Below are 15,084 nucleotides of genomic sequence, written 5' to 3'. Positions count from 1 at the left end.
CAGTATGAAACATTCACTGTATGCTAGTGATATGGCCTTGGCTTTAACTCTATAGAAATAAGACTCATCAAAATATGAAGTGATAAATGGCCAAGAGAAGAGCTTTGTCCCTAGAGCAAAGGGCTGTGCAGTGGAAATGGAGCCTGATGTCCTTAGAACAAATCGAAGGAAACTGGAATGGTTTTGTGTAAGCAGTGTGCTTTTTAGTGGGAAGAAGGGATTGAGAGGGCAGAGCTAGGAAGAGGGGGATTAGGAAGATTGCCCCCATGTGAAAGTGCTCCCAGAATTTCTTGCATTTTCTTTTGAAGCATCTGTTTCTGACCGTTATTAGATTCAGATTACAGGTTTATGTGGATCCCTGCCCTGATCCCATTGGCAGTTCCTCTGCTCTATGAGACATCAGTCCTCATTCGTTAGGTTGGGTTTTTTGGTCTCAAGTGGGTTTGTGGTTTTTCTTCCTCCTTTAAAGGAGAGCTCCTGTAGAAGGAGATTTAATTCCACCCTGCCCCCACTGCAGTGTTTTCTGGGCTAGCGCACACTTGATCTCTGCTGGGTCAGGGAATTTGGTCCTTCTTTGTATATGGCAGTTTGTGTTTTGCTCTCTTCCCCTGTGCTTGAAGCTTGATTTTTATATCTAGGGGGAGTATGAAATTGGTTGAACTGTTCCCTGTAGGGGTGGAATTTCATTTTATGTCTTTAGCTCATGAAGGGATGCAGCAGTTCAGTGGGATAATGGTATCTGCTCTGAACCAGCGCTAATGGCTTAACCCTCTGGGAGCCTGAAGAATTCTCCCCTGGAGAGTGAGCATGCAAATTCCCTTCCAGGTGGCTCCTGTGCAGTCCTTTGGTGATTAGTCATGCTAAAGCATATGCTGGGAGGATGGTCTTAGTCCTGAAATTGCAGCTGAAGCCAGGGAAGGTTTTTCTCAGCGTGCAGTGTTTGGAAGTTGTTCTTGGGGGAGATAGGTCTGATGTGTGGGACTGATTGTCTGAGTCCAAAAATGTCCTGGTTTTATTTGGAAGCAGAGTTTGCAAAGTGGAGAGTTTTCTACTTCTACCTGCCCTGAGGAAGAAGACAAAACTCCTCCTTCATTTTGCTGCAGCAAACCACAGAAACTGAAATATAAGGAAGGGGGCCAGTTATTGGAAGATCAGGATGCTGTCAAACGTGTAGAGGGAAAATACAGATTTCTGTGCTTCCCCTTTCTGAGTATTTCTTATCCTTCATACCCCTCTGGGACCTAGAAGTAGCTGGATATGAGATGGATAGATATCTGCATGGGGTAGCCTAGACATGATGGGAAGGACCTTTTCCCAAGGGCCAATGCCAAATTCTTTGTATGTTGAGGGCAATTACATCTGTAGTGATGTCCTCAGATACAGAAATGCCTGCGACACTACAGGAACAACTGAGAAGATTATCTGAATTTGTGGTTAGAAAAATGAATGTTAGAGAAAGTCTGAATTTATCTGCCCTAATATATTCTTAGAGAGAGGGGGTTTTAGGACAGGCCCTTGGTGAAAAATGTTGGAGGGCTTGCTATGGAGAGCAGTGAATGATTCAGTATGGATAATCCATGCTTCTTTAACAGGATGCTGGTGGCAGTCCTGGGCCAAGAGGAAACAGAGGGTTGAGAAAGCTGGAAAAACTGAAAATGTGACTATTTGTTCTCCTTATTAAATCATCCTCCTTTTGTGTGTGGCTGCTGTCTTCACCTTCCTCTTTTACCCACCTCCCTCCCCTCTCACTCCCACCTCCAGGCCAGTGTTGGCAGGAAAGGGAGTAGCAGCATAGCAGAAGAGGGCTGGCCCGCCTGGTGACAGATGGGAGTTGCTGTCGGCAGGCTGGGCTGGGATGAAAGGGTTTCAGGCAGGGTTTCAGGGCCTTTCTCGCCCTCGCCCCGTCACATCACTGAGCAAATGCTGCTCTTTGGAGAGCACACCTGTCAGGAGCAGTCTTGTGCAGCCCCTTGCCTACCACAGCTGGCAGCACTTAAAAGCATGAACCTCTCAGAGTTGAGTGTTCCTCTCATCTGTGGGGAAAAGAACAGGAATGATGTTCCCCCTTGAATTCCAGCTTTGTGGCTCCAGGCCTCTTCAGATGCTGTGGATTTGTGGTCCCACTCCATTGCAATCAGACTCCTGTGTAGGCAGGCATCATCCCATGTCTGTCCCCTTCTTTCATCCTTTCTGGATGGAAACCTTGAGGAAACTCGGGACTGTTGTCCACGCCTGAGGTACAGAAAATTATCCCCAGCAGTGGATTCTTGCTTCTCAGCTTCTCCTTGCAGATTTTTTAGGCAAGAAACCCTGACAGAGTCCCCATGCTGAAACACACACTGTAGCATGTGACTTCATAAAGTCAAAACATTGCTTCTGATAGTTCTCACTCTAAGGAACTTGCTGTGTAATAGAAACAGGATGGACTGCCCTGGGAAGCATGCAGGAAAGATGTTGATGGTTTAACTTTGCTTGTTATAAAACAAGTGCAGTTATGGGAGGACAGCAGGCTCAAGGATGAAAGAGGAAAAAGGAACTCAGTGGGGGAATTGCAACAGCTACTTTATTGTGGAAAGGTCAGTGTTTCTCTGGGGAAGAGAGACTGTCAAGCTACAGACCTACCTTGACCCCCCTCTAAGGAACAGCTCTTCCTGATAACTTGAAATTTTGTCTTTTGTTTCTAAGAGATTTAGCTCTGCTCCCTCAGGAGGGAAGGAACTTTGTTTTCAGGAAGGAAGCTGGCTGCAGCTCCATGAGGTGTTTCTTTGCTCTTTCAGTGCTGCCCACGTGCTCCCCCTTGGACTTCCACTGTGACAATGGAAAATGTATCCGCCGGTCCTGGGTCTGCGATGGAGACAATGACTGTGAGGATGACTCTGATGAGCAGGACTGCCGTAAGTAACCTGTCTGAGGGAAGAGGGTGGGTGCAGTGCCTGCCTGCTGTGACTGGGGAAAGTTGACCCTTTTTATTACAAGAGTCTATCCACTAAATTGGACTACTGGCTTGTAGTAAGCTATATTCTGCCCATGACAGAGGTGTGTACCTGTAAACCCTGCTGCCTTGGCACCTGGCTTGCTGTTCAGCTGCCTGTCTTGGGGGAGGGGATGCTTCTCCATCCAGCTGTAGAACCATTTATGCCCTGCAGCCATGCTAGTTAATGTCCCATGAAGCACTTCCCTGAGCTGGGCTCTTCGTGCCCTCCCCTGTCAGTGGAAACACCTAACCCCTGCCAAATCCCACTGAACTGCCTGTCTGGCTGACTTCCTGTGGCCTCAGGTTCCACTGTCTGACTTTTCTGCAGTGCTGGCCTGTCAGCAGCATCCTGTCCCTTCAAACAGGGCTCCTTGAGGAGAGGGAAGGTGCTGTAAGGATACTGCTTACTCAGAGTTGTGTGCATGGTGCTCCAGAGTGACCCTCTTGGAGGAAGCCCATCTGAAGAAATATAGAAATAAAGCTCTTGACTGTAAAGTATTCTATGTCCACTGCATGCATGGAAGTTAGTTCACCTTCTGATCGGTGTCTCTGATCTTTGCCTGCCTTTTTGGGCAAAGAACTGGGAAGCAAAATTCAGGTCTTGACATCCTGTGTGATGCTCTGGAATGCAGGACTAAACTCAGCTTTCCAGTCCATTCAAATATATTAATGAAGGAAAAGATATGTAATTCTGGGTCTCTTTGATTTTCTGTTTTTCATAATTGTTTGAAATGCCCTCATATCTAAGATAACAGTGGACAAGGGTGTGATCAAAAGGTTTGGAGACCAATGAAAGGAGAAAGAAGGTTCTGTGCATGAGAGGATTCCTGGGAGGTTATTCAGGCTGGCAGTAACCATAGGAGGGTTTCTGTTGTACTGGAGTCCTCAGGTGCTGAATTTGCAGTCCTTTTCATTTCCTTACTTGTCTGCAGCCAAGCTTCCTTAGGAGACTGGCAAGGAGAGTGGAATGAGTCTCCAAATACTGAGGTGTTCGCAAGAGGAAGTTAAAATTTTCTCTCTTCCTCTTCAGTGAGCATGTCCTTTGCTTTGAAGACAGCTTTGACATTATTGTGAAAAGAAGGTGGATATACAATACTGCTAGCATTTATCTGTTAGATAATGGTAGAGACTATTAATTCATTTAAAAAGAGGTTTGGATTACCTTTTTTCTGTCCAGGGTTATCTTGAGTCTGGCTTGGGACAGTGCTAGAATACATACCAGCGTGGGATGGGTGGCTTCATCTCCATTCCAGCTAATTCCTTCAACCTAAACTTCAAGTTTTCGAGCCTTCTGTACTGTTGGTGTGTGAGCAGAGTGGAAAAGAGACACTCAAGAAATCTCCCAGTGGCTCCCCTGGTATTTGTTAGGAGAATCAGCTCTCCAGCATCACTGTGTCCTTGGAGGATGATGTTGCTTGGCTTGTAACTTGTCACACATTTGGTGTTCTGCAAGCTAAATCTTCTTGCCTTGCCTTCACCTTACCACTGTTGTGTCCTTGCAGCTCCAAGGGAGTGTGAGGAAGATGAGTTCTCGTGTCAGAATGGATACTGCATTCGCAGCCTGTGGCACTGTGATGGTGACAATGACTGTGGGGACAACAGTGATGAGCAGTGTGGTGAGTTAATGTAAATACTGCCTTCACAATACTTCAAGAGGAGTTGTGCAGAGTCCGGCCTGTGCACTTCTAGGATTCCCAGAACACGGCTAAGGCTCCCAGCTGGCTTTTCTGGGCTGAACTTGTGGGATTATAACATTCCAAGGGTTGGCTGCTTAGGATCTTGGGCTATGTGGCTTACCTGCCAGGCAAAAAAAATTCACTTGAGACCTTTCATTCCTTGACATGGGATTGTGAATTCCCCTTGGATTCCTGTTGAATCCAGCACTCTGTGTCAGTTCAGCGAACAATGCCGGTTTTGCTCGGGCCCTGCCTGACATGGATATGTATGGTGTAATGAGCAGTCTTGTTTGTGGGTGCCCTAGGAGCTTCAGGAGGATGTTGTGGTGTTTTCCTGGGTGCTCTGAGAAAAGCCAAGGCTTTGTTTGCATTGCTGTCTCTGCAGATATGAGAAAGTGCTCAGAGAAGGAGTTCCGTTGCAGTGACGGCAGCTGCATAGCTGAGCACTGGTTCTGTGATGGGGACACAGACTGCAAGGATGGCTCAGATGAAGAGAATTGCCGTGAGTGCTTTTCTTTGTAATCACAGGAAATAGCCCTTTGGACCTGCTCTTGCCTTGGGTTTTGGCATGTTTTCTGCAGCAGAGATCAAAAGCAAGTTAGTTCTGCCTGTACTGGCAGCTATGCTACCTTCTGCTGCCTACCCCAGAGGGCACGAAAGAGTGGTGTCTCTCTTGTGTTACCTCACAAGCATACTTCATCTGTCTTGCTACTTCTTTCTTCCCTTAGCTGTGACCTTGGGTCAGAGCAGGAGGTTTATACTTTACTGAATATAGCTCTCTATAAAACTGGAGGAGTTGAAGGGCAACTGGAAGGAAAGAATATTATGCCCTTCTTTTTCCTCTTGTCTGATTCCAGACTGAAATTTTGGAAGTGGAGGTGTATTCTGCTTATTGAAACCACCCTCAGGTACTGCACACTGGAGACACCTCCTGCCTGCCCAGTCATGTAATGCTTTTTGCAGGATGTTGCCCAACAAGTGACCCATGCTGAAGGAGGGGTGTGGTGTTGGGGCATAAGAACCTACAACAGTTGTTTCCTTCTTCACCTTCACAGGCGGGACAGGAGTTTGTGTCCCTTTCTAACCCACACGGCCTCTCTCCTCAGTGTGAGCACTGTCCATGTCTCTGGAACTTGCAGTGTCCCTTCCCCCTCCCTGCTCTCAAAGGCATTTTGCAGAATTTGTTCTAGATAGCAGGAAACTTCAAAAGGCTCTGGGAGGGGGATGAGGGCCGCCAGCTCCTGAAGGGCAGGGGGAGTGGATGCATGGGGGAGTTGTCTTTTATCTTTCCAGATAATGAGACTTGGCAGAAAGCCAGGGGCTGCAAACATTTCTAAGCCAGGAAAGGACTCTAAGAGGAAGCCAGCCTCTCTCCTTCTCCTTTTGCTCTCTGCCTTTCTTGTTCCCTTGCCTGTCACTTCACCGAAGGCCATGAATAGACCCTCAGGAAGGGAAGAGAGATGTTCCAACGTTGCCTCCTGTGGGAGTGGAGGGGCACCCAGAAGTGGTGTCCCTGTTTCTCTGAGCTGAAACGCTATTTCAGTCCTAGCTGGCAGTTGTCTCTATAAGACATTTTAAGTAACTTGCTAAGAAGTTCAGTTTGGCTACCTCCTGTTCTTTTATCTTCATCCATGTGGTTGTCATCTTTTTTGTATCTACAATCATGTTTGTCATTCGTTTGGGACAAGGTGGGATTACACACTTCATTTTGTCTGGGTTTTTTTCCTTTTCTTTTTGTTTCTTTTGGGGATGTGTGTGTTATAATTGAATCACACAGCATGATAATTTAAGTCACTGATTTAATTTTCTCAAGGAAACTGAAAGACTCAGGCTCTTTTGGTGAGGGCCACATTAACACACATTTTCATATCCAGCTGCTGATGCTCACTGAATTAAAGCTCCTAGCTCATGCCTTCAGGCTGTGCCCATTTCTTCAAGTTGAACAGGCAGATGTTGTTCACTTCCTAGACTACTCTTTCTTTTCAATCTTTCTTCTCCTTTTTGTTTAATAAATTTATATTCAGAACTCCTCAGTTGGGACACTTGTATATCTGAAACATACAGTGCGTTCTCCAAATAGTATCAGAAGAGGTGTCAGATTCTGTTGTGTGGGACTCAAAATATTTTTCATGCCTTCCCACTTAGTGTACTGTTGAACAGAGAGCAGTAGGTAAATCCTTGACCATTAGTTTGTTTGGCTTTGCCCAGGGTCATCTCTATGGCAGAGCTCCTCTCTGAATAGGAATGGTTGTTTTGGCCAGAGCTTGAGAGGAGAGGGAGGGGAAAATCTTCAAAGGTCAGGTGCTGGCCTGGACACCCTGCTGCTTGCTTGCTTCCTTTGGTCTTCAAGTGCTTATTTTTGTTAAAATTTTAAAGGAATCATTCCTTAGTTTAACCTTGCATAATGACATGCCACAGTCCTTAATATGGAGTTATCCCTAAGGTTTCTTTATTTTTATGTTTTTCTATCTACCTTTTTTCAGATTTATTAAACAATTAAACTTTTTTGGCATTAAGACATCGTGCTTCAAGCATTAGATGGAAGGTGACACTCTTGGATCCTTTTTGAGACTTTCCCATAAATTCTTCCTTCATATCTTTTTACTTCTCTAGAATTTAATGGCTTTTGAAAAGTTCAGTGTTTATAGCCTAATATCCTATGTGACTTTTTTAAAAAATTGTATTTACTGGATCATCTGCATGAGTCTTTACATATAAGTTTAACCTGCTTTTCAGTGAAGGAAAACCAGCATTCCTCTCTGTAACACAAATCATGCAGAGATAAGCAGCAATGAATACTTGCCAGTCCATTATGGGGCTGAGAAGGTTGCCTCTAAACTAGACCGTGCCTTGTCACCTCACATTTCTTTTCTTTGATTCCCTTGTTAGCATCAGATGTTCCAGCTGCCACCTGCAGCTTGGAGGAGTTCCAGTGTGCATATGGACGCTGCATCTTGGACATCTACCACTGTGATGGTGATGATGACTGTGGGGACTGGTCTGATGAATCTGACTGCTGTAAGTTATCACAGGGTGTTGTCCTTGTCCAAGAATCAGAGTTGCAAACCTAAATGCATTTTGGGTTGGCTGGAGAAGGGGTTACAGTGTAGATGGCAATCTAATTGTTCACAGATAAGCTGGCTTCTTCATTATTAGGGGCTTTGTTTAACTCTGGAAAGGAAGAATAGTGATGAGAACTGTGTAGTTAGTGCACTTCTGCTTACAAGAATTGCTGCAGTTTTCAGAAGAAATCTATGCAGGGCCAAGTTCCTTAATAATGGGGGGTAAGGGTGAAACTGAGGAGCTTTGGGGATTGTTACATTGGTCTGAGTTTGCTCTTTTTGTGTTTTGATATCTGTGCAGCATCTCACCAGCCTTGTCGCTCTGGAGAGTTCATGTGCAACAGTGGCTTGTGCATTAATGCTGGCTGGAGGTGTGATGGTGACTTCGACTGCGATGACCAGTCAGATGAGAGGAACTGCAGTAAGTGCTGGGAACTGGTGGAAACATTCTGTTTCTGTGGATGCAGAAGAGTGTTTGGGACATTAGCTTTGAAATTGGGTCTCTTCTGATCCTTCTTGCTCATCTGATGTTCCTCTTTTGGGCCCTCAGCTACATCTATGTGCACAGCTGACCAGTTCCGCTGCAAGTCAGGACGCTGTGTCCGTCTGTCCTGGCGTTGTGATGGGGAAGACGACTGCTCTGACAACAGTGATGAGGAGAACTGTGAGAACACAGGTTTGACCTGCTACCTTGCTGCTTAATAGCTAATTAAGTTTCCATCCTGATGGTAGTAGGTAGTAAAGTCTCTTTTGTATTGCTTCAGGGACTTCAGCCTAGAGTTTCTGTCCTTCCCAGAGAATGGGACCTGTAGGCTGTCTTACATGCTTGCCAACTTGTGCAGGTCTGTGTGCTTACGCTAACTTAGGTGAAGGTGTTTTCTGGTCAAGTATCCTCCTGTCTTGTCCTTACACTGTGAATTACCACAGAGCTCTGGGACAATTCCATTCAGGCTTGGGAACATCAATTATGTACCAAGTTACTACCTTTGTCACATGGGCTATACTAACTTACACCTTCTAGGTAGTTCTGGATAGCTTTCCTGTAGCATTGTGAAGCTGCTGAACAATTCTAGCAGGCAGTGGAATCAAGAAGGACATTTAGTGGAAGAGAATAACAAGACCTTTGTTTTAGAGGATTATGGGTGTCATCTTCCCCCTTAGACATTTACTCAGGAGTTACTCTTTCTAGTATTCACTTCACATATTGCTATTCCTTTGTGTGATAGTGGTTATGGGGAGCAGGAGGGTTTTAACACACCCTAGTGTTATGGTAGGATTCAAGGAATGTCTAGCATCTTCTCTATTCCTTAAAGTCTTCAGGATGTCTGTAGGTTTTGTTGAGGACTAGAGTGTGCTGGTCCATGAATTCATCCTAGTGAGTGGAGCCCAGCTATGTGTACTGATCCTTCTGCATCCGTGTATTCTGAACAGTGGTTTTCGGGGTGACAGAATGGATTTGTGAAACTGTACCTCTTGTTTTGGGGCTGTTGAGGAGTGGAGAGTGGCTGTTCTATAAGGCAGCTGAGCTCAGAGGATCTGGAGAGGCGCACTTTGTAGTCAGTTTGAGAGCAACTGCCCTCAATTGGTCAGCTGTTGTGAGCATCAGTGTGGTGATCCTGGAAAAAGCAATTGTACTTAAAGACAAGCTGGTAACCCTGTTTCCTCATCCTGATAACAAAAGTACTTAGAGGTACTGAAAGAAGCCAAGCCAAACTTCCAGAGACATTGAAATTCACTGTCTCCATATCAAACCAAACACAAGGTGCAGTTACTGTGAGGTTAGTTGTGCAGTTCTATGTCAGGTCTATGGTGACAGTGAAAGGTCTATGGTGAAAATTAAACTGGTTTTTCCAGGAAATGTACTCACTCATCTAAGTGACATAGTGTGGTGTCCCAATGTCTGTAGCAGGAGTTAAAATCCTCTTGGCTTTAGAGCAGAGATATATTTTTATTGGCCATAGAGAAGATTCCTAAAATACTAGGAAATCAGCTGGTGTGAGGATCTTTATGTTCGATATGACAAATGAAGTCCAAGTTTCAGAATCCTTCATATACAGTATTCCTGTGCTCTGAAAAGTGAATCTGCATGTTGTCTGGTTTTGTGTTTGCACCTGGTGTGTCTGTAGTTCTTAACTGTACTTGTTAATCGCCCAACTACCCTTTTCCACACTGTTTACAGGCAGTCTGCCAATCTGATTGTTTCTCTGCTGGTAAATGTATTGTCCTATTATCTTTGTAAGATTATCAGAGGGTGATGATTTAGGGACCGCTAATCAAGTTAGCTCAAGAAGTACAAGAAGTAAGAGGCAACAGGACAGTGCAATTATTGCTGAAGAAACAATCAGATTGGCAAAGTCCCTACAAACAGTATTACTTTGCTTACAGGAATTCTGTTCAGTCTCCTTGCCAACAGCAGAAGTTGAAGCGTGTAGGTCATGTGAAATCCTGTTGCCTGAGCTCAGATTTCAGGGATGCATGTAAATCTCATTCCAAGTCTATCAAAGTACAGCTAGAGTTAGACAAGATGTTCCTTCCTAGGCAGGCTTAAGATCCATAGCTGTGCTGGTGTGACAGATCAGATTATTAAAGTGAGGAACTGACTCCTCCTTTGCACATGCTGAGTAGGTTTGTGGATTCTGAAACCAAAAGGAGCTAAGCCAGGACCTTCCAGTCATTCTAAGAGAATCTAGTCAGATGAACTTCACAGTAAAGCAACAGTAGACTCAGACTGGCAGAGAGTTTGCAGACCTCCAAATCAGCATAAATATATGCAGAGCAGTAAGGACTGCTAGATGAGCTGAATTCAAAGGAAGAGGAAGTAATGTATTTGTGCTCATATGAAAAGTTTGTAACAAATCTTGGAAAATGTTCGGTATTCTTTTCTTCACCATGACTGTTGTTCCATCAGTAAGCTGTGATGTGCTACTTTTCCCTTCTATTGCAGGCACCCCTCAGTGTGCCCCAGACCAGTTCCTGTGTGGGAACGGGCGTTGCATTGGCCAGAGGAAGCTGTGCAATGGAGCAAATGATTGTGGAGATGGCAGTGATGAGAGCCCACATCAAAACTGCCGTAAGTCCTCCCTAGTTCAGTCTTAGACACAAACGGAGGCCCGGTAATGTGTGGGAGTCTATCTGGTGTTACTGAAGGATGTGTGTAGGAAAGAAAGTCTGAGCTGTGATAATGGAAGCGAGTTAAAGATTGAGGAAAAAAACCTTGTTGGTTTTGCCAATTAAAGACTGCACACAAGGAATGATGGGGAAAAGATTATGATCTCAGATATCACCATTTGTCTGCAGAGACACTGAATCCTAAAAACATGTTAATCTGAGCTCTGCTGTCCTGTTCAGTTGTGGCCTGCAGAGGAGAGCTCTGGCTGCAAAGAGGAAGCTTCCAGCACAGCTTGTGTCCTCCCCCTCTTGTTCAGACTGCTTTGAAGGGTGACTGCTGCCTAACAGCTGAAGGCAAGAACAGCTGCCTTGTGGTTTCTGCTCAGTTATCTTCACATGTTTCTTCCGCAGGTCCAAGAACAGGGGAGGAGAATTGCAATGTCAACAATGGTGGCTGTGCTCAGAAATGCCAGATGGTGCGAGGGATGGTGCAGTGCACTTGCCACACGGGTTACAGGCTCCTGGAAGATGGCCGATCATGTCAAGGTGGGTTTTTGGAGCAGTAGCCTCCTCCCTGCTGCTTTGGTATGTTTGAAATTAGTGGCTATGATAGGGTGAAAATCAGAGTATGAAAGCAGATGCAATCTGTCAGTGAGATTTTTGGGTTTATGGATGATCTATCTAATGGTAACTTTCTCTGTAACATGCAGATGTGAATGAATGTGCTGAGGAAGGCTACTGCAGCCAAGGCTGTACCAACAGCGAAGGAGGCTTCCAGTGCTGGTGTGAGCAGGGCTACGAGCTGCGCCCTGACAAACGTAGCTGCAAAGCTCTAGGTAAAGGGGAGTTCAACCTAACAACACAACTGGGGTGTGTCTGTTGGTCCAGTTCTCATAATGATGTCTTTAGTGCTTCACTGGCAGCATTGTGCTGTTCACAAACAAACATGTGAAGGAAAGGAAGTACCTGTACTTGTGTTAGATATGCCCACGCTGTTGATAAATATTTGTGAAAATTTTGTGTGATTTTGACTGACCATGGATTGAAGTACAACACTGTTTCCTTTCCCTGCCAGGGAGACTGCCCTTGCCTTTTCTTCCTAGTCCTTTGTCATTCCTTGTGACTTAGAGTCTGGGACAAAACAAGCTTTCTGTCTTTGTTCAGGAAGTGTCTTAGCCTTTCCAATAAGTGAGGTTGTATCACAACTCCTCGTGGTTTGACCCTTGATGATGGGCACCAATCTTGAATGCTGTGAGTGGCTGCTCTGTGGAGATCTGCTGGGTTTTTTAAAGATATCTATACGCTTCTTTAACTTTATTCCTCCTCTAATGTAAGAACTGAGCAATTAGAAATTTCACTTAAAGACTTCAGATTTCATTAAGAATTCCCCTAGTGATATCCATAAAGGATGTTGATATTTTGGGGATGGGTTTTTGCATTGGAAATACCTGCTGAGTTTATATCTGGCTGAGGCAGATTTCAACTGTGTCCTGTCTGTAGTAGCAGGTGTAGTAGAGCACGTGTGTTTGCATGGCTAGGAAATGCATATAGGAAAAAGAATCTCTTGTCCAGCTGCCAAGCAGCTGTCCAGTGATGTGGTTTCAGAGGCTGAGGGGAGGCAGGCTTTGGTAGGACCTGGAATGATTGCTTCTTGCTGAGTTAATGTTTGCCAGAAGGTTTAAAACTGCTCACCTTTGAGTTAGGACTGTGTATAGAGGATGTAAAAAAACTCTCTGAAGTGTTTTGCATTTGAGGGTTGATTGCTGCTGCCAGTACTGCAAAATTCTGTTCTGGGACTTGGTGCAGAGGGAATGGTAGGCAGGACCCAGTCAAATGCTGTGAAATACTCCAATGCTGTCTTCCTGTATATTCTTAGGGCCAGAGCCCGTGCTGCTCTTTGCCAATCGAATTGATATCCGCCAAGTGTTGCCTCATCGTTCTGAGTATACGCTGCTCCTGAACAACCTGGAAAATGCCATTGCCCTTGATTTCCACCACAGCAAGGAGCTGGTGTTCTGGTCTGATGTCACCCTTGATCGCATCATGAGGGCCAATCTGAATGGTAGCAATGTGGAAGAGGTGGTTTCCACAGGGCTGGAGAGCCCAGGTGCGTCACTGCAAAAAAGGCAATGGTATAGGGTGGGTGAGTGGAGGGAAGTGGGGGCCCAGCATTGAGAACAAAGTGCATCTCCCTGAGGAAGGCTGTGGGTTGGATGGAATGGGTGTTAGGTGAGTGTCCCCCCCCGGAGTTAATCTTGGCTGGCAGGAGAAGAAACTGGGCCTCTTCTGAGGTGGACAGAGAAAGGGAACTATTTTTCCGTGCAGATCCATGGTTTCATTCTGTGCTTAATTCTGTCTTGTACATAGGTGGACTTGCTATTGATTGGATCCATGACAAATTATACTGGACGGACTCTGGGACGTCTCGAATTGAGGTAGCAAACCTGGATGGCACTCACAGGAAAGTGCTTTTGTGGCAGAACCTGGAGAAGCCCCGAGCAATTGCCCTACATCCTATGGAGGGGTGAGTGAAAGTATGGGAAACCGAGGGGAACCCCCAGTGAGCTCTCCATGTACATGCTTTTTGTTGAACATAAAACTTCATTCTTGGTCACAAAGGTTGACTCAAGACTTGAGTTGGCACTGACACTTTGGGGAATGTGTCAGTGTTGGGACTCTTCAGAGCCTTAATCCTGCTCTGGGCCCTTCAGCTTTCAGCAGGCTGGGTGTCACTTTTCACTTCTCCCATGGCTGTGGCCCAGTCTCATGCTCAAGGTCACAGGACTGATGTTGCTTTGCCCTGATAGGGAGTGATGCTGGGTGCAGTATGTGGGCCACAAGTTTTCTAGCTGTCTCTCCGTCTCCTCCAGTACTATCTACTGGACTGACTGGGGCAACACTCCCCGCATTGAGTATTCCAACATGGATGGCTCTAATCGGCGCATCATTGCGGATACGCACCTCTTCTGGCCCAATGGACTGACCATTGACTATGCAGGACATCGAATGTACTGGGTGGATGCCAAACATCATGTCATCGAGAGGGCAGACCTTGATGGACGCAATAGGAAGGCTGTTATTAGCCAAGGTAAGTAACAGGCTTTCTCCAGGGAGTGCTTTCTGCAATAAAGACCACAGAGTAGTGCAGTGCTGATCTGAGCTTGAGACACTGGCTCCTGCATCTGTGCTTGATTCCTCTTCTTTCACTGTGGAATGAATTCTGTCACCATTGAGGGATGGAGTTTGCCATCCAGTCATCAGTGGCTGCATCAAAAGCAGGTTGAGGGAGAGGTGAGTCTGCTCTTGTGAGACTCCAGCTGGAATACTGCATCCATCTCTGGGGCTCCAGACACAAGGAAAACATGGAACTGTTGGAGGAAGTCTAGAGGAGGGCCACAAAGTTAATAAGAGGATTGGTGCGCTCCCCTACAAAGGCTGGAAAGAAAGTTCTCGAGAGGAGAAGGTTGAATGGAGACCTCATTGCAACCTTCCAGTATCTGAAGGGAACCTACCAGGAAGCAGGAAGGGGATTCTTCATCAGGAACTCTAGTCTTAGGACAGGGAGTACTGGATACAAATTAAAAGAGGGGAAATTCAGGTTATGTATTAGGAAGACATTTTTTCTTGTGAAGATGGTGAAGTGGTGGAACAGGTTGCCCAGGGAGGTTGCAAATGCCCCAACCTTGGCATTATTCAAAGCCTGGTTGGATAAAACCTTGAGCAATCTAGTCTAGTGGGAGGTGTCCCTCCCTGCCTATGGTGGGGAGATTAGGACTAGATGATTTTTAAAGCCTATTCCAGCTCCCTAACGTTCTATCTATGATTATAGGACAGCAGAGAGGAATTGTCTGTTAAATTAGTATAAAGTGTATTTGAGGAGGTTGAGTGTGGTGAAGCCTAAGGGACAGTGAAAAGAGCATTCCCTTGTCTCCGTGCTAGCCTGAGTCATGTTAGACGTGATCATATTCCTGTATTGCATGTCTGTTGCAGGGCTCCCACACCCATTTGCTATCACTGTGTTTGAGGACAGTTTGTACTGGACAGACTGGCACACCAAGAGCATCAACAGTGCCAACAAATTCACAGGCAAGAACCAGGAGATCATCCGCAACAAACTCCACTTCCCTATGGACATCCACACGCTGCATCCTCAGCGTCAGCCAGCAGGTAACTGCAGAGCGGGTAGAAACTCATTTGAGCCAGTAGGAGACCCGGAGCTGCCCAGTCCCTGTAAAGCTGGGAGATGACATCCTGAACCCAGCAT

The 15,084-nt window shown here is 45.7% G+C and overlaps 1 protein-coding gene across 4 annotated transcripts in view; it reads left to right on the top strand.

Moving 5' to 3' along the window:
• LRP4 (LDL receptor related protein 4) overlaps nt 1-15,084 on the top strand; it is a 96,147-nt gene that overhangs the window by 61,535 nt on the left and 19,528 nt on the right. For all 4 annotated transcript variants that reach the window (XM_064714206.1, XM_064714205.1, XM_064714204.1 and 1 more), the window contains 13 exons: nt 2,778-2,894; nt 4,477-4,590; nt 5,036-5,152; nt 7,540-7,668; nt 8,014-8,133; nt 8,263-8,388; nt 10,657-10,782; nt 11,232-11,366; nt 11,531-11,656; nt 12,697-12,927; nt 13,188-13,344; nt 13,691-13,908; nt 14,811-14,987. In XM_064714206.1, coding sequence (XP_064570276.1) covers nt 2,778-2,894; nt 4,477-4,590; nt 5,036-5,152; nt 7,540-7,668; nt 8,014-8,133; nt 8,263-8,388; nt 10,657-10,782; nt 11,232-11,366; nt 11,531-11,656; nt 12,697-12,927; nt 13,188-13,344; nt 13,691-13,908; nt 14,811-14,987 — 1,893 coding nt within the window. The remainder of the gene's footprint in view (nt 1-2,777; nt 2,895-4,476; nt 4,591-5,035; nt 5,153-7,539; nt 7,669-8,013; nt 8,134-8,262; nt 8,389-10,656; nt 10,783-11,231; nt 11,367-11,530; nt 11,657-12,696; nt 12,928-13,187; nt 13,345-13,690; nt 13,909-14,810; nt 14,988-15,084) is intronic.

The sequence above is a fragment of the Zonotrichia leucophrys genome, chromosome 5 (genome assembly GCF_028769735.1).
Source record: "Zonotrichia leucophrys gambelii isolate GWCS_2022_RI chromosome 5, RI_Zleu_2.0, whole genome shotgun sequence".
Taxonomy (NCBI): Eukaryota; Metazoa; Chordata; class Aves; order Passeriformes; family Passerellidae; genus Zonotrichia; species Zonotrichia leucophrys.
Note: the sequence above shows the minus strand (reverse complement) of the source record. Positions and strands in the feature narration are given on the sequence as shown.